Source organism: Sus scrofa, chromosome 3, assembly GCF_054392235.1.
Source record: "Sus scrofa isolate SSC_HxYL_T2T_F1_AM1 chromosome 3, Sscrofa_HxYL_maternal_Yorkshire_Landrace_v2.0, whole genome shotgun sequence".
NCBI lineage: Eukaryota > Metazoa > Chordata > Mammalia > Artiodactyla > Suidae > Sus > Sus scrofa.
In genome coordinates, this window is record NC_139385.1 from 557,455 (window position 1) to 581,285 (window position 23,831).

The 23,831-nt window shown below is 62.2% G+C and overlaps 1 protein-coding gene across 23 annotated transcripts in view; it reads right to left on the reverse strand.

The window, feature by feature from the left end:
* ADAP1 (ArfGAP with dual PH domains 1) overlaps positions 1-23,831 on the reverse strand; it is an 81,589-nt gene that overhangs the window by 23,732 nt on the left and 34,026 nt on the right. For 17 of the 23 annotated variants that reach the window (XM_085015886.1, XM_085015884.1, XM_085015874.1 and 14 more), the window contains 3 exon segments: positions 16,633-16,763; positions 8,723-8,814; positions 2,627-2,709 (listed from right to left, as the gene is read on the reverse strand). In XM_085015886.1, coding sequence (XP_084872012.1) covers positions 2,627-2,709; positions 8,723-8,811 — 172 coding nt within the window. In that variant the 5' untranslated portion in view covers positions 8,812-8,814; positions 16,633-16,763. 23 annotated transcript variants of the gene reach the window in all.

Below are 23,831 nucleotides of genomic sequence, written 5' to 3' on the forward strand. Positions count from 1 at the left end.
GTGACACCTGGGGACCGCGTGGCCCTGGCGCTCCTCCCTCACGCCTTAGCAGTGGACGCCTCCGTGGGCGCCCTAAGCGTGGTGGGGGCTGGGCTCCCCCGAGGCCCTGGCAGGTGCCATGCCCGGTGGGGGGGACCCCACTCCACTGTGACCTCAGGTCCCCAGCAGCCCCTCTGAGCCCGACCTGGGCAGATGGGCCCCCCGGCCCAGGCCTCCCTCGGCCACCTCACCCCTCAGAGCGGCTTCCCCACGCCCTGCGGGTTCCCCTTCCCGGCACTTCCGCCTTCTCGGTGGCTGTGGGCGTGCCGTCCCTGTGCTGTGGGAAAGTGCGCTGTGGCAAACGGGGGGGCAGACTGGGAAGGACCCACGGGAACCCCCAGTGCTCCTGGGGGGGGCGGGGCCTTGCAAAGAACAACGAGCCGGGCAGGCGGCCAGGGAGTGCCAGTCCAGTCGGGGCTGTAGGAGGCCACCTGTTCCACCTGCCCTGGGCGGTGTGGTGGGAGTGGGGGCGAAGGCTGGGGGGAGGGTGGGCAAGAGGAGGCTGGGAGCTGCTGAGGCCTGGTCCCTCCATCCCATGGAGCGCTGGGCAGCGGGGCCCAGCACTGGGCACCCTGCACTTCCCCTTGAGGGTGGCCTTGCCCCGGGGTGGTTCCCTGGAGGTGGGGACCCTGCTGGTGGCCCCCAGGGCCCCATACACCCAGGGGTCCCTTCCTGTAAACCTCAGGGCTTGGCCCAGTGGGGTGCAGGTTGGGGGGCCCAGGCATGAATTTTGAAGGCTAGAGGAAGAGGTGGCATTAAGACTTGGGATGATGGCCTTAGTGAAATGGGAACCAAAGTGCCTCTTTAAAGGGCCTCTGTGCGGGGCCCTGTCAGCAGCAGCCATCTCTGAGTGGAGGGCAGAGGGGCCCAAGGCTGGGGGCTCCCCACCTGGAGGTGATGTGTGAGTCTGCGGGGCTGGGAGGGCCACGGGGACCAGTGCTCAGAGGTGGGGGCACATGTGCACAAAGGCCCTGCGGACGGAGTGGGGAGCCGGGGCCTCAGGCTGGAGGAGGGGTCTGCGCCCCAGTCCCTCCAGAGTCCCGGGACCCAGCTGAGCTCGCCTCTCTTATGCCATCCTGCGAAGGACGAGCCCTCTGCTGCCCCCAACACACCGCAAATGGCGCCCCGCAGGCCTGCACTTGTCCAGGCGCAGGTGAGACCCAGGCCTACACTCCTCTGCTGCCCTGAGGGTCTGACGGAGAAGCTGGGCCTTCAGAGGCCACCCACTCACCACTGCCACCTGCACACCTGCAGGCCTCACCCCCGTCCCTCGTCTGGGGCGCCGAGCCCTCTCGAGGTTTCGGGATGTTTCACGGGAAGGATGGCAGTGGTATCGGGGGGCTTTGAAACGGGGCCTCCTGGCCGGCCACGGGGCCACAGCCTCCGGAACCATGAGGAGCCTGGCCGCAGCCACCTGACACCCAAACACACCTACAGGTGCCCACCCTCCCACACCCCACCGGGAGGACCCGTGGTTGTGCCGCCCTGAGCACCCCCGCTTTCTCGAGAGGACTCCAGAGGCAGAAAGGCCATTGGGACGAGGTCACACGCCCACCCCAGACCAGTCTGGGCCACAGCTGAGACTGTTCCTGACACTTCTGTGCAAGTCACACTCGCCGTTTCCTCACGGAACCCAAAGGTGAGGGGTGGGAAGTGCGAACCTGCTGCAGTGAAGCCGCCACCGGGAGAGGCAGAACCGGCAGAGCAGACACCGGAACAAAGTCCTGACGGCACTGACTGAACCCCTAGATCAAGCCATGCCTGAAGCCAGAACAACCATGTGAGCCTATCCATCTCCTGTTTCCTGGACTGGGTTGGATTTCTGTTGCTCACAACCAGAGATCCTGACACAGGAACAGACGCAAAATCCTGCCCTTGCCTCTGAAACGAGGCCACAGGCTGTCATCACAAACTGCTGAGACGTTCATGTGTGGGAGACGCTCGGGGGTGAGTCCCCCCGGGGTCCCAGAGCAGGGAGGCAAAAGAGTGTCCGGCCGCCCCTCCCTCCCTCCCGCCTCAGGGATATCAGGGTGCATGACAGCTCTCTGGGTGGAAGGGACTGAGTCCAGGCCGCACACCAGACCCGGGCCGCGTCAGGGGCTCCGGAGCAGAGGGACGAGGAGTGGCCGCTGCGTGGGAGCGGGGGCTGCACAGAGCCCTCCCCGCCTCCCCGCTCCCTCTGCGCCGCCTGCATCTGAACACCCCCAGCAGCACACATCCACGTGCTGACCAAGCCCGGCGCCTGCCCCACTCGCGGTGGTGCCGCCACGCTCTGGAGCCGCCTGGGCCCCGCGCCACCCCCGTCCATGCCCCTCCCACCAGGACCCACCCACCCTGTGGGCCCCCCAGGGCAGAGGCGCCGCCCCCGCCAGCCCAGAGGTCCCTGGCCAGCCTGCGGTTCCCCACACGCCCCCATCCTCCATCAAGGGTCAGGGCTGGGTGACAGCCGTGGGGCCCCTGGTGCCAGGGCAGCCGGCTCAGCGTCAGGGGCGACGGACGAACACAAACACCCCACGTAGGCTCGGGGGGTGGGGGGGCAGAGACCCCTAAGGACGGACGGACGGACGGACGGGTGCCGCAGCCTCACCTGCAGAGTAGGGCTCCTGCCTCTCGGGGTGGGTGAACTCCTGCCGTTCGTACTTGGCGCGGATCCACTGCTCCCGCAGGAGTCTGGGGAGAGAGAAGTGCGGTGGGGACGGTCCTGGCCTGACCTCGGCACCTCGCGAGGCTCCGGGTGGAAGGCGGGCCCTGGACAGGGTCCCGCCACCTCGCACAGGGGGCGGGGGGCAGGCGGCAGGGTCCCCAGGCCCGAACTCCAATATCATCTGCTGATGAGACAGCTTCACCCCTTGACACCCCCCGGAAAAACCAAGATGTGACCCCCATGCCGTGAATCCACCCGCTGGCGTGCGCCATGCAGGGGCTCGGGGCACAGCCACAGGTGGTGCAGCCGCCACCATGAGCCAGTTCCAGAACACTCCATCGCCCCCAAGGAAAACCCCGTACCAGTTAGCAGTGCCTCCCCCGAACCCCAGCCTGCGTCCGCTTCCTGTCCGGTCGTGTCGGCGAATCTGCGACGTGCGGCTCCCTGCACGGAGCGCGTGGGCCCATCTCCCCACAGAGGGGATCCCTCCCTTTTACACAAGCTCGGCTGGCAGAGGCTGGACTCACGCTGGGACCAAGGAAGGGCAAGGGACACCCCTCGCCCCGCCTGCCCTCAGCGCACCAGGCCAGCCGGCCTAGGAGCCGAGGAGGGAGGAGAGCCCGCTCCAGGGGCAGCACGACCTGCCTGCCGCCTCCTCCCCTCGCCCCAGACCAGAAACGGGGTGCAAGATGCCCTCTCGCCCCAGGGCCCCGCGCAGCCGGGGGGACACGCGGCCGCTGTGCTCTTGGCTCAAAAGCCTCAGTGCCCCTCCCTCGTCCTTCCAGTGCCCACACGGCCTTGTGGCCCATGGCCTGACCTCGCCTCGGCCCTCTGCCCACCGTGGCCCTGCCAGCCCCCCGGCCGCCTCGTCTCCGCGCTCGCGCCGGTGTGTGCCCAGACCCCGTCCCCAGAGGGCTTTCAGCTGATGTCACCACGGAGAGGTGGCCCCTCGGGTGGACGAGGCCGCCCTCCCTGGACCCGCCACGACCCGGGCGTGCGCCCCCAGGCGGGGGGGGGCCCGGCCCGGCTCCGCCCCTCCGTCGAGGGCATCTTCCAGAACAGAATGAACCGGAAGCCTCAGGCATCTCGCTGGGCCCCACGGCCATCCTCAGGCGGGGCTCACACCCAGTCCCCTGCTACAGCCCCGCCCTCGGCTGGGGCTCGGGGACCCCGGCTCTGTGGCTGTGCCCGGGGGTCTCGCGGCTGCACAAACAAACTGCCCCAACCTGGGTGCCTCACAGCAGCAAGGACGAGGCTCCCAAATCCGAGGCCAGACCTAAGTCAGGCGCGGGGCTGGGTCCTCCTGCTCAGCCCGGGAGGGGCTGCTCCGGGGGCGGCGGGGGCGGGGGGGGGGGCGCTCCTGGGGCTGTGGCCACGGCCCCCAGCCAGAGGCCTCTCCCTGAGTGTCTGCCTCCCCGTGCCTCTAGGAAGGACACCAGCAGAAGTCCCGTCCTGGCGCAGTGGTTAAGGTTGCGGGCTTGATCCCTGGCCTCGCTCCGTGGGTTAAGAATCTGGCGTTGCCCAGAGCTGTGGTGTGGGTCGCAGACATGGCTCGGATCCCATGTGGCTGTGGCTGTGGCGTAGGCTCGTGGCTACATCTCCGATCAGACCCCTAGCCTGGGAACCTCCATATGCCGCGGGTGTAGCCCTAGAAATGACCAAAAAATAAAAATAAAAAATGCAAAAATAAGGACACCAGCCACCGGATTTCAGGCCCACCCTAAACCCAGCATCTCACATCTGCAGGGTCCCCACTTCCAGGTGAGGGCCCCTCACAGGGGTCTGGCCTGTGACCCTGGGGATTCAGAGGCATCTTGCACCCCGTTTCTTGTCTGGAACAGGGTAGCACCCCTGGCCTCCCAGCCGTGAGCAGGACCCGGGTCCACGCCTGTGTGAGCCCGGAGCCCCCTCTGCTCACAGCCATTGCGGGCTCATCTGCACCCCATCAGGCAGGGTCCCCTGAGGCCCAGGCCACTGGCTGCCACAACGCTGGCCCTGGGGCTCACACCTGCACCGGGGGGTCGCCAGGCCTGGCACTGAGGCTTCTGGAGGGGCAGTGGGAGGGAGTCCAGCTTGGCAGAGCGTGCCCAAGCCACTCCGCCACCAGGGGCCCTCCCACCGGCGACAGCCAGGGTGCCTGGGCCAGCCCTGCCGCAGCAAGGGTCCTGGCCTCCTCAGACCACCCAGCCCAGCCTTCAGCCGTGGGGAAATCCAGTGTCAACAGGGTGCCCGTGACACCCCGGGTGTCACTGGGCTGGTGGTCTCGGGCCAGGATGAAACAACCATGTCCTGGGGCTCCGGGGGGCCCGGCATCAGGGCCCGGGCCTTGAGGCCCGCGTGGGTCCCCTCACCCAGCGCAGTGGGAGCTGGGACCAGCAGTGGCCTCCGGGGCCCACTCCTGCCCGGCACCCACCCACCGGCTGCCCGGCCCCAGGCTGGGGGCCGGGAGGAGGGGCGTGTGGTGTGAGCGGCGGCTCCCAGGTCGCTTTCCTGGTGCTCAGCCCCAAGTCACAGCTTTAGGGCACCCTGCCCAGAGTCGGGGCCTGGGCTCTGCCCCCAGGGAGGTGACCCTCGGCCTCCCCTCCTGCACCGTGAGCAGGTCACCCAGGCCGTCCCGGGAGACCGCTCTCCATCCTCCCGGAGCCCTCAGACCCACGTCCCAGCTTTCATGTCCACCCGCCCCAAGCAAGCCCGGGCCTCTCGGTGTCCCCGTGCGACTTGGGAGGCTCTTGCACAGCAGACTGTGTCCCCCCACCCCCCAAATTCAAGCTGGAGTCCTCCCTGCGAGGCCTTGGGTCCAGGCTCGTCTGGGAGCAGGAGCTCCGCATCGCTGAGTTAAGGCGAGGTCACCCCGGACCGCGGCCCTGATGAGAAGGGGACGGCCGGACACACGCCACAGCGGGGCGACCACGGGAGGGCCCACCCCGCACAGCCCCAGGGCCGGGAGGCGCCGAGTTTCTCCCGCTTAGCCAGGAAGCTGGCACAGAGCCCTCTCCAGCCGGGACTCTGCCCAGGGGGCCCCCACCCCCCGAACCTCTCTGCAGGGAATCAGGGGCTGCGCCTGCCCACCCCACCACGCAGGGGGCAGGAGGGGTGGCTCCGTGGGAGGCCACGCTGCGAGGAGCCAACACGGCTCTCCCTGGGCGTCGGGGTCGGAACCCAGCTCGGGTGACAAAGGAGGGGGCCTGGGTACCGGGCCGGCCACTAAAAGCAGCCGCGTCCCAGACCCTCTGATCCTTATCCCAGGCCCGTGGGCTCCGAGCTCCGGACGGCAGGAAGCAGGGGGACCGCAGCCTCCAGGGAACGCGCCCCGGGCCAGACCCCGGCCACCCAACCCACCACTTCACCGTGTCCTCCTGACGCCCTGGGAGCACGCAGCACCGTCCCCGCCTCACAGCAGGCCACTGGGCCTTTGCCGCCAGTGGCGGGGTCGGGGGAGGGGCGCTGCTGCAAACCTGCCCTAAGTGTGCACAGCTGGGGAGGCGGCTCCCCACAGTCCACACAGCATTCACAGCCCTGCCACCGCCGCACAGCGCCCCACAGTCTACACGGCATTCACCCCCCTCTTCACTGCTGCACAGCGCCCCACAGTCTACACGGCATTCACAGCCCTGCCACCACTGCACAGCGCCCCACAGTCTACACGGCATTCACCCCCCTCTCCACTGCTGCACAGCGCCCCACAGTCTACACAGCATTCACCCCCCTCTCCACCGCTGCACAACGCCCCACAGTCTACACAGCATTCACCCCCCTCTTCACTGTTGCACAGCGCCCCACAGTCTACACGGCATTCACCCCCCTCTTCACTGCTGCACAGCGCCCCACAGTCTACACGGCATTCAGCCCCTCTTCACTGCTGCACAGCGCCCCACAGTCTACACGGCATTTACCCCCTCTTCACTGTTGCACAGCGCCCCACAGTCTACACGGCATTCACCCCCCTCTTCACTGCTGCACAGTGCCCCACAGTCTACACGGCATTCACCCCCCTCTCCACTGCTGCACAGCGCCCCACAGTCTACACCGGCCTTCCCCCTCTCTCTGCTGCGGCACGGTTTCTCCACCTTCTCCACCGGCATTCACACGGCTCACCACCACTGCACAGTGCTCCACAGTGAGCTCAGCCACCAGCCTCCACATCCTGGTGTCGGGGCTGCCTGGTTAGCCTTCCCTGTGGGTGTCAGCCTGGAGGGGCCCTTCCCAGGACCCCACCCCTCCCGGCATCCGTGGCTTGTTCTGGGCAGACCTGAGCCCCCCTGGGAACGAGGAGGGGCAGCCTCGGCTCCCGTGAACCTTCACACAGTAGCGGCTTCTGGAAGGTGGGGCCTGACCGGGGTTCAGAGCACGTCCAGATGGGGACGCCCGGTTACCTGGGAGGCTCTGAGCTGACAGGAACCAGGACTCAGAGGGTCAACCAAGCACCCAGGGGACACAGGCCACCCGTGCCGACAGGTGGGGCTGCAGGGTGTGCAGGCCGGCGGCACAGCCCACAGAGCAGCCGTGCTGATGCCGCCAGGGCTCGGGAAGGGCTGCCGCTTTGCTTTCAGGCCGGGTGGGCGTGGCGCTGATGTCCCCGTGAGCCCAGGAGGGACGTCTCAGGATTTGGGGGCTGGGGTGGGGATGGAGGGGGCTGTGCTACACTGAGGTGTGAAGCAGGCTCTGAACGGGCCCGCCTCCCAGGCCCGTGGAGCAAACACCTGCTGAGGCCCCGGCACAGGACGCAGCGAGCCGCCACCCGCAGGAAACACATGCGAAGCACGGCCCCTAAGTTCCCAGGGTCTGGACCACCGCCCAGCCCTTCTGCAGTGGCCAGCAGCCCCTCCGCGGCCACCCCGCATTCACATCGACCTGGACACACAGCCCCACACACCCAGGGTCTGCAGTGGCAGCAGGTGGGACTCACAGAGTGAGTCGAGGAGGAGACAGCGCTGAGCCAGCAGCAGGGAGGTGCTGCCCCGGGGGCAGGGGCCCAGACGCAGCCGCAGCCTGAGACTGTGCGGCTTGCGAGCACCTGGCCCAGAGACCGCCCCCCCCAGCCCCCGTGGGTGCATCCCCAGCCTGGGAGGAAGGCGAGGGGGAAAGTTTCGAAGCGGACCCCTCGTCAGCAGAGGGCTGCGGGGATGTTTCAAGGGCCCTTGGTCTCCATGCTGCTGGTGAGCGGCCGTGACCCCAGCCAGTGGAGGAGGGACCATCGGGGCCTGAGTGACGCCTGAGGGCAAGGCCTGCTCTGCGGACACAGAGGGCGTGGGCAGCGCGTGCAGGGAGACCGATGCTCGATGCTCGGAGGGCGAGGAGAAGGGCGGGGAGGGGGGGCCACGGAGGGTGCGGGGTGCTGGGGAGAGCGCTCTACAGACTCCAGGAAGGACCCAGAGACCCCAGGCAACCTCCCCCGCGTGGCTGGAGTTCCAGCCCCACCCCAGGTGCCTCCGCTGACTTCCACAACCTTCCAGGACCTGGCAGCGTGCCACCCTGTGCTGGGCACCAGGAAGGTACGAGGAGCCACGGGACCCAAGGAGGAAAGGACCCCGCACCCTCCCCAGCTCTGAGCGGCCAGAGGAGGGAGGGGTGGGGGGCGAGCGAGGGCCCGCGGAGGAAGGAGGGCTGGGAAGTGTCAGGGTGGGCGCGGGGACAGCACCCAGCCTGGGTGGGGAGAGGGCCATGGCGGCGGGAGCCCAGGTGGGGCGCAGAGATGCCAGGCATACGTGTCACCTCCCAGTGCCATGGGGTGGGCACAAGGGGACACTGAGGCTCAGAGAGGTGGGTGCCGGGTGCCAGGGGCACACGCGAGAGGCCCCAGTCCTCCCCACGTCCACGCCCGGCCCCCAGAGCCAGGGTGGCCCCCGCACGGCCACAGCTGCCCGGCATCCTCCTCCGGGGGCGCCATGTGGACGGCCGGACCCGTGACAAGACCCGCCCCCCACGGCCCCAGGACCCCAGGAGGTCCCCACCTCCTTCCACCGGGAGCCACAGCCAAGCGGGAGGACAGCCCAGGCCGCCTCCCTGCTCTGGGGGCCCCACAAAGCCCCTGTTACTCACTGGCAGTCGGAGGCCGAGGGCCGGTAGTAGAAGGGAGGCACCCGGGACTCGAACACGGCTCTGGCTGCGCTGTTCCCGCGGGAGGCCATGAACTGTGAGAGAGAGCGAGAGAGGGGTCAGCCTGGGGCTGGGCCGCTGGGCTCTGCCCGGGGCCTGGCCGATTTGTGCCTCGGACCCGCCCCGTGGGGCACAGGGTGGCCCGAGGCGTCTGGGGAGCAGGAGGCGAGGCCCCTGGCCTGTGAGGCAGACAGGCTGCGGAGGCCGGGCGTGTGCCGACAGGGACGGCACTGACAGGGCGCCCTCCCGGGTGGGGGTGACAAACGGGGAGGCCCCTGGAGCAGCGGGGCGTCCTGGGCACAGAAGCAGACGTGCCAGGGCCCTGGCAGAGCGCATGGGGTCTGGTGTGGGGAGGGGGCCTGCCCACGGGGACCCCGAGGCGGGGGCAGAGTGCGGGTCCCTTGCGCTCTGACCCCTCCTTCCAACGTCTTCGCGCTCTCAGGATCCTAGACGGCCCAAGAGCATCACCGGCAAAAACCCATCAGGACGACGCTGCGGCCAAGGTCAGGTACCAGCTGAGACTGTACCAGCCCCAGCTTTTCGACGCAAACACCCGTCTGCTCTGCCGTCCAACAGGAGGACAGGCTCCCCGAGGAGAAGAGCGGAACAGAACACCTCCGCTCGGCCTCGGGAGCCTCCCTCAGTCTCTGCAGAGAAAACCCGGCGCTCCCGGGAGAGGCAAAGACCACGCCGCTGGCTGCGGAGAGGAAAGCCCTCACCGCCACAGGTTGATCTATTTTTAGCCATTTTCAAAAGAAACCCGGGAATAGACGCTTTTAAAGCTAGCAATGATTCTACAGTTCATTTGAAAATTAACAAGCAAAATCATCCTCGCAAGTTCCGAAAATGAAGACTCTTGCTCGCAGATGTTAAAACCTAATAGACGGCGCAAAGGAGCCTTCCCACTGGAAAGAAAGTCATGCACTTGGAGGACAGACTGGGGGTTGCCAAGAGGGAGGGAGGGCGTGGGAGGGACTGGGAGATGGGGGTTCCTGGACGCAGACGAGTGCCTTCCGAGTGGAGGAGCAGTGAGATCCCGCCGTGTGGCACAGGGGACCGTGTCTAGTCCCGTGTGAGGGAGCAGGCTCATGTGAGAAAAAGAATGCACACGCGTACGTGCGACCGGGTCACCTCGCTGCACAGGAGAAAACGGACAGAACACCGTAAGCCAGCTCTAACGGAAAAAATAAAAATCACTGTTTAAAAAACACAAACACCCGTTACAGTGCAACTAGGCGTCAGCAGTACAAACCAGAAGGCCAGCCAATGGGACGAACCAGAAGGTCCAGAAACCAACCCCAAAGGATCTAACACCCCAGGAAGCAGGTGTAAGAGGAGAAGCCGGTGGACAGTGTGGTGACGCCTGTTACGTGGTGATAAGCAGGAAACTGGAAACCGTTAGAGAAGTGGGGGCGCTGGAGACGGCCCGCTCAGAATAAACTCCACCTGGATCAAAGACCTAACTTCCAAGGTCAATAAAAACAGATGAAAATCACAGGATGATTCAAAAGATAGTTATAGGGAGTTCCCGTCGTGGCACAGTGGTTAACGAATCCGACTAGGAACCATGAGGTTGTGGGTTCGGTCCCTGCCCTTGCTCAGTGGGTTAAGGATCCAGCGTTGCCGTGAGCTGTGGTGTGGGTTGCAGACGCGGCTCGGATCCCGCGTTGCTGTGGCTCTGGCGTAGGCCGGCAGCTACAGCTCCGATTCGACCCCTAGCCTGGGAACCTCCATATGCCACGGGAGCGGCCCAATAAATAGCAAAAAGACCAAAAAAAAAAAAAAAAAAAAAAAATTCTGCTAAATACCAGGAGTGGAATCGCTGGATCACATGGCAGCGCTGCTGTTGTCTGCTGAGAAGCTCTGCTCCGAGGGGGCTGCAACGATTCGCATCCCCGCCAAATGAGCAGGCGGCTTCCTCGCCACATCCTCACCTGCACTTGCGGTTTCCTGTCTCTGCGCTGACGGTCGTTCTGAGAGGGCGAGGCGATACCTAGCTGTGGTTTGAAGTTTCGTCTCCCAGATGACGAGTGGCGGGAGCATCTCTCCCGCTGCCGTGTGGCCATCGCTGCGTCTTTGGAAAAATGTCTATTCAGACCTTCTGCCCATTTTTAATTGAACTCTCTTTCTCTCCCTCCCTTCTTCTTCTTTTTTTTTTTCTTTTTGTCTTTGTAGGGCCGCACCCGCAGCACATGGAGGCTCCCAGGCTAGGGGGCCAATCGGAGCCGCAGCTGCCAGGCTGCACCACGGCCACGCGGGATCTGAGCCGCATCTGCGACCTACACCACAGCTCATGGCAGTGCTGGATGCTTAACCCACCAAGCAAGGCCAGAGACCGAACCCACATCCTCAGGTATGCTAGCTGTGTGCGTTACCACTGAGCCACAACGGGAACTCCCTGGTTTCTTTTCTTGACACTCGGTTGAGTTCTTGGTATGTGTGCTGTACTAACACTTGATCAGATACACTATCATTTGCAAACTTGTTCTCCTCTTAAGCGGGTGACCGTTTCATTTCATCCATACTGTTCTTGCCGTGCAGAGCTTCTTACTGTAATGGAGCCCCATTTGCTTATTTTTGCGTTTAGTTGCTCTCACCTGAGGAGACAGACTCAAAACAACGTTGCTAAGGAGTTCCCGTCGTGGCGCAGTGGTTAACGAATCCAACTAGGAACCATGAGGTTGCGGGTTCGATCCCTGGCCTCGCTCAGTGAGTTAAGGATCCAGTGTTGCTGTGAGCTGTGCTGTGGGTCACAGACACAGCTCAGATCCTACATTGCTGTGGCTGTGGGGTAGGCCGGTGGCTACAGCTCCGATTAGACCCCTGGCCTGGGAACCTCCATGTGCCGTGGGAGCGGCCCTAGAAAAGGCAAAAAGACAAAGCAACGTTGCTAAGATCGAGGTCGGAGAGCCACTGCTTACACTCTCCTCAAGGAGTCGTATGGTTTCAGGCCTTAAAAGTAGGTCTTTCATCCATTCTGAGTTTATTTTTCATATCAGCTCCTTTTGCGTGCGGCTGTCCAGTGTTCCCAACGCAGAGTACTGGGGACGCCTCTCCCCATCATGCGTTCCTCCTCCGGACTGCTCACTTTAAAGTGGTGACTTCTGGCAGTTCCCGTGGTGGCTCAGCGGGCTAAGAACCCTGCTATAGCCATGAGGACGCAGGTTCGATCCCTGGCCTTGCTCAGTGGGTTAAGGATCTGGCGTTGCCGTGAGCTGGGGTGGAGGTCTAGGAGTGGCTCGGCTCTGGCATGGCTGTGGCTGTGGTAGACTCCTCGCCTGGGCACTTCCATCTTCCACGGGTGTGGCACTAAAAAATAAAAAAAATAAAAGAGAGAGAATATAAACTGAACTTCTCCATTAAAAAATTGTTTTTAAATATAACCCACAGAATGAGAACAACTTGCAAATACTCAACCTGGTCAGGGACTTTATCCAGCATATATAAAACCCTTATAATAAAACTAACTCAATAAGAAACAGGCAACCATTTTTTAAACAGGTAGAGGGTTTGAATGGACGTTTCTCCCAAAAAGATGTACAAGTGGCCAAGAGGCTGATGACAAGAGACTCAACGTCACCAACCACTATGGAAATGCAAGTCAGAAGCACAACACGATTCCACGGCGCCCGCCGGGATGGCCCAAGTCACAGGCAGAGAGCCGTCAGGGCTGGACAAGGAGGATCCCGGGTCCTCGGGGGCAGCTGGTGGGCACCGGGAGCCTGGCGGGAGGAGACGGGCTCATCTCAGATGGTCACGGAGTTACCGGGCAGCGCCACTCCCTCCGGAGAGAACTGAGAGCGCCCACAGCTATAACCTGCACACCGACGCTCGCGGCAGCTCTGCTCATAACAGTTGGAAAACGGGACAGCCCAAGTGTCCATCAGCGGGTGAGCGGATAAACAGGACGAGTCTGTGTTTGGGAAGGAAATGAGCTCGGCCGTAAAAGAAAGTGCTGTTCCCATGGCGACATGGATGCGTCTTCTAGGGGGAGGGCACGCCCGAGGCATGAGGAAGGTCCCGGGCCAGGGACTGAACCCGCCACAGCAGCGACAGGGGCAGATCCTTAACCTGCTGAGCCACCAGGGACTCCTGGATGAGTCTAGAAAACAGGGTGCTCAGTGAAAGGAAACCCAGAAGCCGCATGTGTGACTCCACGGATTCAAAACATCCACAAGAGGCAAATGCACAGAGACAGAAAGCAGATCGGACTCTCGGCGGGGGTGGGGTGGGCGGGGTGGGGTGAGAACAGCTAAGGGCTTGTTCGGGGATGTGAAAATATTCTGAAATTAGCTCGTGGCGATGGCTGCACAGCCCTGTGAACACATGAAACCTACTGAGTTGTACCCTTTAAAGGGTGAGGTGCATGCTATGTGAATTACAGAAATCAGGCCGTTCTGAGTAAAAATAATCCTGGGGTTAGGGCAGGCCTATCTAACTGTGCTGTAAGCCCCAGAACCACAAAAGACAAGGTTGATAAATTCGATTACTTCAAAGAAAAAAGTTTCCACTGCAAAAACCACCATGAGTCAAAAGTCAAAAGACAACCTAGAAAAAACGTCCTCACCGGGGTCTCTAAGTGCCGAGCCCACTGACGTGTACAGCTCTCCCGCTCTGCAGCGGGAGCCGGGCGCCCGGCTGCAGAAAGCTCACGGATGATGCCACACACCTCACGAGAAAATGCCAGGAGCTCCCTGGTGGCGAGCTGGTTAAGGATCTGGACCCGGCGTGTTGTTGCAGTGGTTCTGGTCACTGCTGTGGCTCAGGTTTGATCCCCCGCCCCAGAGCTTCCGCATGCCACAGACGCAGCCAAAAAAAGACAAGCAAAGAAAACCCCAAAGGACAGGACAGGTGGGAACGTGGGCAGACGCTGTCACACAGTGGGGGGCAGGGCACAAAGTCCCCCAAAAAGCGGAGCTTCGGAACCTCCCCTTCTAGGAACTGAGGCCCCCACTGCTCCTGGGGCCAAGGGGCAGGGGAGGCATCTATGTGGTCATTCACTGCCCGGTGGTCCCAGCGGAAGACCCCCGCCCCATGTGTGCAGAGGGGCCTGTAGGATAAACCGTGACTCTCACGCGGGGGGCGGGGTAGGTGCTGGGCAGCCGCGTCTCTGACGCCCCGAGATCCTGGGGCTCCCGGCACCTACGCTCTCGGGAACCTGTGCACACGGATGCGAGCAGTCACCCAAGTGTCCACCACGGTGACCGTGGCCCATCCCCACGGTGGGGTCGCCGGGCCACAGAAGGGGAAGCACTGGCACGGGCTCCTGTGCAGAGCGATCGCGCCCCGTGAGCTCTGTCCCCAGAAGGAGACCGCTGGGCCCAGGACCTGCTCAGCAGATGCCTGGAGCCACGAACCCATGGTGGCCCTGGCCTGGGGGCGGGGCGGGGGCTGGGGTCAGGGTTCTTTCTGAAGCGATGACAAAATTCTACAACTGACGGTGGGAGTTCCTGTCCGGGGCGCAGTGGAAGCAATCGAACGAGGAACCATGAGGTCGCGGGTTCGATCCCTGGCCTCACTCTGTGGGTTAAGGATCCCGTGTTGCCATGAGCTGTGGTGTAGGTGCAGGCATGGCTTGGATCTGGCGTTGCTGTCGCTGTAGTGCAGGCCGGCAGCTACAGCTCCGATTGGACCCCTAGCCTGGAACCTCCATGTGCCGCGGGTGTGGCCCTAAATAAGTAAATAAAACTGGCTGTGGTGATGGTTGCGCAGCCCCCTGAAGGCACCCCAAACCACCGAGTTCAGGGGAAAAATCATGCAGAGACAAAAAGGAAGAGAACCAGCTAGGGTTCCCCACGGCTGGTCCCCCAGCCAGGACCCGACTGCCCTCCTGTGGGGCGGGGTGTCCACACTGGGGCTGTGCGGCCTGGATCCGGGCAGGCTCAGGATCCCACAGGCAGTGGGAGGCAGGGGGGGCACTGGACCGGGCAGGCCAAGCCGCCTTCCACCCCCACCCAGCCTCTCCCTGGGGGCGGGATCCAGTGCCCTGCAGGCCAAGCCCCTGTCCCCCAACTCTGCTTTAATGTGTGGCCAGCAGAGCAGACAATACAAAGGAGATGGAGGCCCTCGGCCTCTCGCCCCCCGCGCACACCTGCTCCCCTGCAGACCTTCTTGAGGTTTCGGGGGGGGCACCCAAGTCCGGCCCCACCCCTCCTCACAAGACATCACACCCCTGCCGGCGGCACAGGTGGGCCTGCCCTTCTGTCTGACCCCCCAAGTCCGTGGCTGGGCGTGAATGTTCACGTGCACAGCGTGGCCTTGTCAAGCGCAGACTCTGACCCTGCAGGTAGGCCTGGGCGGCCCCAGGCTCTGCACTTCTAAAAGATCCCACAGGAGGCTGAGACCCCTGAGGCTGTGCTGAGAACAGCCGACCCTTCACTCCCGAGGCAGAGCCCGTGGGCATCGGCCTTGGCCCCCATCCCCATGGCAGCCCCCATCCAAGCCACTCCTTTCATGCGGCATCACCAGGCCCCCGACTCCCTTGATCCTGTGGTCAAATTCGAGGAGTCAGGAAGCTTTGCCTCGCGGCTCCCACCCATCTCTCGCAGCCCCTCTATCAGGGGTCAGGCCCCATGTGGGCAGCATTCACACCACCCCTCTGTCTGGAACTCGCTCCCCCAGGCAGTGCCCATTCCCTCTCCACTTGTCAGGCTGCCCTGCCTGCCACCCCCATCCGAGTCACCACTGCCTGCCCAGCAGTGCATTGCCAGTGTGCCTGTAACCTGCCTGCCCCTCCCTGAGGCCTTCTCTAGGGGCCAGCAACTCACCAGGCCTCCCATGGCAAGTGTTCAATAAACACGGGTCAAGTGGATGGATGGATGAGGGAATGAATGGTTGATGGGTGGATGGAAGGATGGATGGATGGACGAGAAGATGGAAGGATAGACGAGTGGGTGGGTGGGTGGATGAGTGGGTGGGTGGATGAGTGGGTGGGTGGATGAGTGGGTGGGTGGGTGGATGGGTGTGTGGGTGGAAGGATGAGTGGGTGGGTGGATGAGTGGGTGGGTGGGTGGATGAGTGGGTGGGTGGGTGGATGGGTGTGTGGGTGGATGAGTGGGTGGGTGGGTGGATGAGTGGGTGGGTGGGTGGATGGGTGTGTGGGTGGATGAGTGGGTGGGTGGGTGGATGAGTGGGTGGGTGGATGAGTGGGTGGGTGGGTGGATGAGTGGGTGGGTGGATGAGTGGGTGGGTGGGTGGATGAGTGGGTGGGTGGGTGGATGAGTGGGTGGGTGGATGAGTGGGTGGGTGGGTGGATGGGTGTGTGGGTGGAAGGATGAGTGGGTGGGTGGAAGGATGAGTGGGTGGGTGGGTGGACGAGTGGGTGGGTGGATGGGTGGGTGGGTGGATGGATGCATAAATGAATGGATGAGTGAAGAGATGGATGGACGCACAGAAGGCTGGAGCAAGGAATGAAGGAACGAGTGAAGGGCCTGACTTTAGTGACTCTGTAAGGTTAGCAATAAAGTTCTCATACCGAGAAGGCCCAGGCCAGCGCACAACTGCTCTGAGCGGGGTTCCCTGAGCGCCGGCATGTCCCAGGTGTTGGGATGTGGGGCCAAAGCTTCAGGAGCTGCCTCTGGAGGGGGAGCAGCATCTCCTGCACGGGCTCACTCATTCATTCACTCTGCAGCTGCCCCAGGAGGGAAGCGGGGAGAGGGGGCCCTGGGGCGGGACTCAGGGTGGGGCAGGTGCATAGGAGGGCCAAGGTCCAGCTGCTGGCCCCGGACCTCTCCCCAGCCTCAGGTCCCTGCCGGCGCGAGGCTTCGGGACCTAGAGGGCGGGGCTGAGGACGCCCGGGGCAGTGGCACCGCCCTATGTCCTCTCACCCCCCCCCACCCCCCCCCCAGCCGTACCTCCACTTGGGGCTCCTCCCAGGTGTCCAGGCGGACAGACTTCACCTTGCTGACCTGGGGGATGTTGCGGTGGATTCCCGAGCAGCTCAGGCAGATGAACACCCCGAGGGTGTAGGAGGCCCAGTCAGGATCTGAAAGACAAGGCCGGCGGTTCAGGGAGGGGGCACCGGGGGACAGGGCTCCGGACCAGCCTGTGCAACGGGAAGCCGGCCAGCAGCCGAAGCTCTGGGGCTCGGCTCACAGACCTCCCGCCTGAGGGTGCAGGGTGTGACCTCTCGGGCCCAGCGGACGACACTGGAAGCCAGGGACACAGGTCTCTGGCGCAAGACAGGCGGTCTAGGTGGCACATGGAACAGAGACGTTTTGGGAGAAAAACGGCTGTGTCATCTCGAGGGCCCCACGCCCGGCCGCTCGGGCAGACTCTCCCTGGGGCGCGGTCGCCGGCTGCTCAGAGGGAGGGGGCTCCACTGCGACTGGGGCGGTGGACGGGGCCCTGCCCCTGGCCCAGGGACACGGAGGCCAGCTCTCTGAGGCCAGCAGCAGCCCCGACCTGGCCTCCTCCCTCACAGCCGTGGTTCCCGACCTGAGCCAGCAAGGGTGGGGCGGCCCGGAGACCCCGAGGCCGCGAAGAGCCGTGAGCAGAGGGCACCCTGTCCCCCTGACACCCATCACCCACTCCCGCTGCCCGTCCTGCTCCCCCGCGGCCCCCTGGCGACACCTCTGCCAGCTGGGCCCACAGACAATCATCGCACCAACTTTCTGGTGGAACCTCGGGGACTTGCTCCGCCCAGAGGGCAGCCCCCGAACCCCACGCCCAGCTCAAATGCCACCCCCAGAGGCCTCCCTGACCACCGGCTGGGGCCCCCAGCCTTCCCCGGTCATGACCCCCTCTGGCTTCCCGGTGTCTGCCCATCCCGGCCCTTCACTCACAGGCCTGTCCCCCCCCCACTGCCCCAGGGTGACCGCTGTGGGCACACCAGGGACAGGCCACCACCCCTGCTGCCCCGAGCATGACCTGGGGAAGGGCTCTGGTGACCAGGGCTTGGCAGGGCCAGCAGCCAGGTCGCCAAGGTCCTGGGGTCTGTGAAGAGGGCGCGGCCTGGCTGTGTGAGGACCGGGGGACAGCGATGGGGCTTGGTGGGGAGGAGGCTGCACCCCAGCTCTAAGCTCCCAGGGGTAACCCAGGGAGGGTAAGGGCACCCCAAGAGCGCTCTCCAGGGGACACCGGCTTGTGCGCAGGTAGAAAACGTGTGTGCGTGAACCGAAGCCCACGTCAGCTCCGTGTCCTCAGAACCGCTTCCCCATGTGGGTCAGTTTCAAGAAGCCGCTGACTGCAGCAAAGAGGGCCCAGGAAACCGCCCATCCGGGGGGCCCACCCCAGGCCGCACCCCAGCCTTGCCCCGCAGCCCACCCAGCGCGGCCACCAGGCCCCCGGCCGGCGCTCGGGGACACCCAACCCCTCCCCCCGGGCCCAGAAGGAGCAACCTCTTTGCGAAAGCGGGGGCCCCACGGGAAATGAGGAAACGGACGGAGAGGCAGCAGGCCGGAGGGAAGGTGGACGGGACGATGGCACCGGACTAGCAGGAAGCCACGTGCCATGGGGACAGGGCGGGGCCCGGTCACCCACACTGGAAAGCTCGTCGACTGGAAAGCGGCACCAGGGCAGGGATGGGGGCTGTGCCCTCACACCCAGCACCTGTGCCCGTCACACCCGCCGGCCAGACCCCTGGCCCCGTCCCCTCCCCACTTCCTGGCCCGCGTCCCGAGGCAGGTGGCCACCCTGGTCTGTGCCTGTCGCCCTCAGGGAGGGTCACTGCGCCCCGACCACGCCACGTCTGCTGGCCTGTCGCGCCACACCTGCCGCGCTCACAGTCACCCTTCTGGGGGTCACGGCGCCCTGGCAGCTCAGCGTGGCCACAGGACCCGAGGGCAGTGCGAGCAGAGGGACCTCCAGCATCCCCGACCCTGGGCTCTGACCCATCCTGGGCCGATGGAGAAGGGACTCTGGGAGGGGAGCTGGACCCCAGAGTCACTGCCCAGTCGATGGAGGCTGCAGAGCCGGCACGGCGGTGGGGCTGTGAGGGGCTGGTGGCACCCCTCTGCCAGGCCAACGGCAGCTGCTCATGGGGGGCGGGGAGGGAGCCCAGGGGGACAGCGCTGGACGCAAGGACCCTACCCCGCCCACCCAGCGATGCTGCGCCTACTGAGACCTCCAGCCCAGGCACCCCCAGCCTTTGCCCACTGATGTGCCAATCCTGGCTGGCTGAGCAAGGACCAAGCGCTGGCACCCAGCCAGGGGGCCAGGACGCCGGTGCCACGCAGCCCCTCCCGCCTGCAGAGGCCCCTTACAGAAGGCTCCAGCAGGCTTGGCCGGGCGGCCCTTGGGCCTGCCTCTGTCAATCAAGCTTCACAGTCAGTGGCCACAGGGCACTTCCTTCGCCGACACTCCGCCCCTGGCGGCTTCCGCCGTCCAGCAGGGCCACAGAGGACGTGTGGCCCACGAAGCCTAAGAGTCACGGTCTGCCCAGCTCCGCTCCAGAGGGACAGTCACGCCGAGCGAGCCCAAGGCGGGCGGGTGACCAGACGGATGGCTCACGGCTCCTGCCCACGTCCTCCGCCTTTGCCAAGGGACCGAGGTTCAGGGAGAGACCGCGGACTCGGCACAGGGCCCCACAGTGTAAATTTCAGGCTGTGCCCACGCCCGCCTGGTGTCTGCCCCCAGACAGCCTGAGCTGCCTCCTACCAAAGTGCTCAAGGAAGTTTCCAGCTGAGACAGAGGGACACGAAGCCCTTTACGGAACAGTAAGAAGACAAAAGCCAGGGGAGTCACGCCTGCTGGGGCGGGGCCCACGGCAGGTTGTCACCTGAGGAGCAGGAAGCCGCTGGCTTTCTCAGAAGCGCTGGTGATGAGACACTGCCACAGATGCACGGGATCGTGTGCCAGCGGCACAGAGCACGGGCTTCTGGGGCACCGCCGGCAGGGCCGTGCGTTGCTTCAACCACCTCGGGAAACGGTTTGGCAGCTGCTCATGTAACTGAGCATTTCTCTCTCCTATAATGTACAATTCTACTCCTGTAGGTATTTACCCAAGAGAAATGGAACACGTCCACGAAAACTCTCCACTCCCAACAAGACATAAAAAGTACAAGACCCGCGAGCAACAGCGGTTTATACCAACAACGTATGGCTGGCTTAAATTTGAAAATGGATGACCCTATTTACAAAAGTAAGGTAATTCACTCTATTTACAGACTTTGGGGGGCGGGGTGCTTCTTAGGGCTGCACCGGCGCCATATGGAGGTTCCCAGGCTAGGGTTTGAATCTGAGGTGCAGCAGCAGGCCCACACCACAGACACAGCAACGCCGGATCCTTAACCCATTGTGCGGGATCGAACCCGCGACCTCATGGTTCCTAGTCGGATTTGTTTCCACTGCACCACGATAGGAACTTCTTAAATTTGAAAATGGATGCCCCTATTTACAAATTAAAAGTAAAGTAATTCACTCTATTTACAGATTAAGAAAGAAAAATCATATGATCACCATAAGAGATGCAGAAAAAGCATCTGACGAAATGTGACCATCCTGATAAAAATTCTCAGAAAACCAAAGGGAGTTCCCTGGCGGCTCAGTGGTTTAAGCATCTAGCATGGGTCCGATCCTTGGCCCAGGAACTTCTGCATGCTGCAGGTGTGGTCAAAAAAAAAATTCTAGGAGTTCCCGTCATGGCATAGTGGTTAACAAATCCAACTAGGAACCATGAGGTTTCAGGTTCCATCCCTGGCCTCGCTCCGTGGGTTAAGGATCCGACGTTGCAGTGAGCTGTGGTGTAGGTCGCAGATGCAGTTCAGATCCCGTGTTGCTGTGGCTGTGGTGTAGGCCGGCGGCTACAGCTCCAATGGGACCCCTCACCTGGGAACCTCCATATGCCACAGAAGCAGCCCAAGAAAAGATGAAAAAACAAACAAAAATTCTAGAGAAGAATTCCCTACCTTGATATATGGCATCTACGAAATGTCTACATACTTAATGGAGAAAGGCTGAATGCTTCTCCACTAAGCTAAGGAAAAAGACAGGAGTATCTGTTCTATTTACATCTCTTCAACACCAAACGAAGTTCCACTCAGCGCAACGAGGCCATACAAGAGAGGCGAAGCTCTCCGACTCGCAGGGAGGAAGGCGAACGGCTCCTGTGTGCAGACGACGCACTCTCTACAGAGAAAGGCCCGTGGATCCCCAAGACACCGCTAGAACCCACACGCAAGGTTGCAGGACACGGGGTAAATAAACAAGAATCAACTGCATTTCTGTGTACCAGCAACAAGCAACTGGAAATTAAATATTTAAAAATACATTTACGAAAACAAAATAAAACAAAACAAAATAAAAATACACTTACATTCTGCAGACAGTTACACAACAATCTCAACGTTTTCTTTCCTTTTTTTTTTTTTTTTTGTCTTTTTAGGGCCGCACGTGCAGCATATGGAGGTTCCCAGGCGAGGGGTCAGATCGGAGCTGCAGCTGCCGGCCTCCACCACAGCCACAGCAGCACAGGATCTGAGCCGCGTCTGCGACCTACACCACAGCTCACGGCAACGCCGGATCCTGAACCCACGGAGCGGGGCCGGGGACCGAACCTGCGACCGCATGGATACTGGTCAGGTTTGCAACCTGCTGAGCCCCGACGGGAACTCCACACGCGCATGTTGTCGGCAACTTCTATCTGATTTTACCACAATCTAAAACATTCGGTACCAGAGTTCCCGTCGTGGCCCAGTGGAAACGAATCTGACTAGAATCCCTGAGGCCGCAGGTTCGATCCCTGGCCTCGCTCCGTGGGTGAAGGATCTGGCGTTGCCGTGAGCTGTGGTGAAGGTCGCAGACAAGGCTCGGATCCGGCGTTGCTGTGTCTGTGGTGTAGACCGGCAGCTGCAGCTCGGATTCAGTCCCTGGCCTGGGACCCTCCATAGGCCACAGGTCCTGAAAAGCAAAAATAAACAAATACATAAAAATACTGCATACCATTTGTACCACAAAAATATGAAATCCTTGGGGGTAAATATCACCGGATACACAAAACGGTACACAGACAACTACAAAACACTGCTGGGAAAAACGAAAGGAGACCTGACTGTGAGCTGAGAGATGCCGTTTTCAGGGGCTGGAAGACTCGATGCCGCCAAGACGTAAGTGCTCCTCAAGCTAACGCACAGAGTCCACGCGCTCCCTCTCAGGAGGACTTTTATGGTGGGAATTAACAATCTGATTCTGGGAGTTCCCGCTGCGGCACAGCAGGCTAAGGACCCAGCAGCTCAGACACGATTCCTGGCCCGGGAAATTGCTTATGCCGCGACGGTGGCCAAAAAAGAAAAACAACTAGTCTGATTCTAAAATCCATACGTAAATTCAGGGGGCCTAGAACAGCCAGGATGGCTCTGAAGAGGAACAGGTGAAGGGCTAGCACGACTTGGTTTTAGGATTTACCGAAAAGCCAGGTATCCAGAGGGCGTGGTGTCCGCAGGAAAACAGATCAAGGGGACAGAAGAGACGCCCGGAAACAGCCCTCACGCACGTGGACAGCTAACTACTGACCAGGGAGCACTGGCGGGTCGGTGCAGAAAGAACAACCTTCCAATAGATGGCGCTGAACCAGGCAGCTCTGCAAACACGAGACGTCAGTCCCAACCTCCCCGCACGCGAAGAGGGGGGACTCAAAACGCATCACAGCCCTAAAGGCAAAACCTAAAACCAGGAGGTTCCCATAGTGGCTCAGCGGTAGCGAGCCCGACAAGCATCCATGAGGACACTGGTTCGATCCCTGGCCTCGCTCAGTGGGTTAAGGATGCAGCGTTGCCGTGAGCTATGGGGTCGGTCATAGATGTGGCTCAGATCGCACGTTGCTGTGGCCGTGGTGTAGACTGGCAGCTGTAGCTCCGATCTGACCCCTAGCCTGGGAACCTCCATATGCTGCAGGCGTGGCCCTAAAACCATAAAGCTTCCAAAAGAAAAGAGGAGAAAGTCTCTGTGACCTTGAGTCAGGCAACGACTTTTTAGCTATAACTAAACGCAGAACCTATTAGGAGCTCCCCAGTGGCCTGGAGGGGTAAAGACTGAGCATTGTCATTGCTGTGATGCGGGTTTGATCCCTGGCCTGGACATTTACCCGTGCTGTGGGCGTGGGCAAAAATAAAATTGAAAAAAACAAAACAAAAAAACCCAGCAGGACTCAAAAGCGTTCCCGTCGTGGCTCAGCAGTAACAAACCCGACTAGTATCCCTGCAGACTCAGGTTTGATCCCTGACCTCGGTCAGTGGGTCAAGGATCTGGCGTTGCCGTGAGCTGTGGTGCAGGTCACAGATGCAGCTTGGATCCCGTGTTGCTGTGGCTGTGGTGTAGGCCGGCGGCTGTAGCTCTGATTAGACCCCTAGCCCGGGAACCTCCATATGCCGCAGGTACGGCTGTAAAAAGTCAAAAAAAAAAAAAAAAAAAAAAAAGATAAACTGGCCTTATTCAATTTTTAAAAATCTGCTCTTTGAAAGACACTAGTCAAGGGAATGAGAAGTCACACTGGGAGAAATTTTGCAAATCAGGTACCTGATAAAGGATTTGCGCCCCAAGTTTATAAAGGACTATTCAAACTCAGGAATAAGGAAACAAACAACCCACTTAAAAGATAAGCAAAAGACCTGAACAGACACTTGACACAAGACAGCAAATCTGCCCAAGGCCGATGCCCCCTGTTGGACGTCGGGGAGAGGGGGGCTGACGGCCTGGGGCCCACGGGGTGCTGGCTGGTGTAGAGTGGCCAGTGCCACAGGAGCCCCCTCCCAGGGCCCAGGCAGAGAAGGAGGTGTGCCCATCACCCCAGGAGGTGGCTGACTCCCCTCGCTCCACCCCTCCCCGCAGCCCCTCATCCCAGGGCTGGTGGGAAAGGAGGAAGACAGTTTGGAGCAGGAGGCGTCTTGACCAAAGGCCAGGCTCCCCACTGCCACCTCCCGGAGTCCAAACCACAAGGAGCACACGGTCCTTTTCTGGGGGCCCTCCCTCCAACACACGCAGCCACTGGGAGGCACCCGGTCCCTCCCTGCCCCCTCAGGGCACCCCATGCATGAGTCACCCATCGTGCCCTCCACCCCTCGCAAACTGCTTCAAAAACCCTAAAGGCGGGAGTACCCTCTTTGGCTCAGCGGTTAAT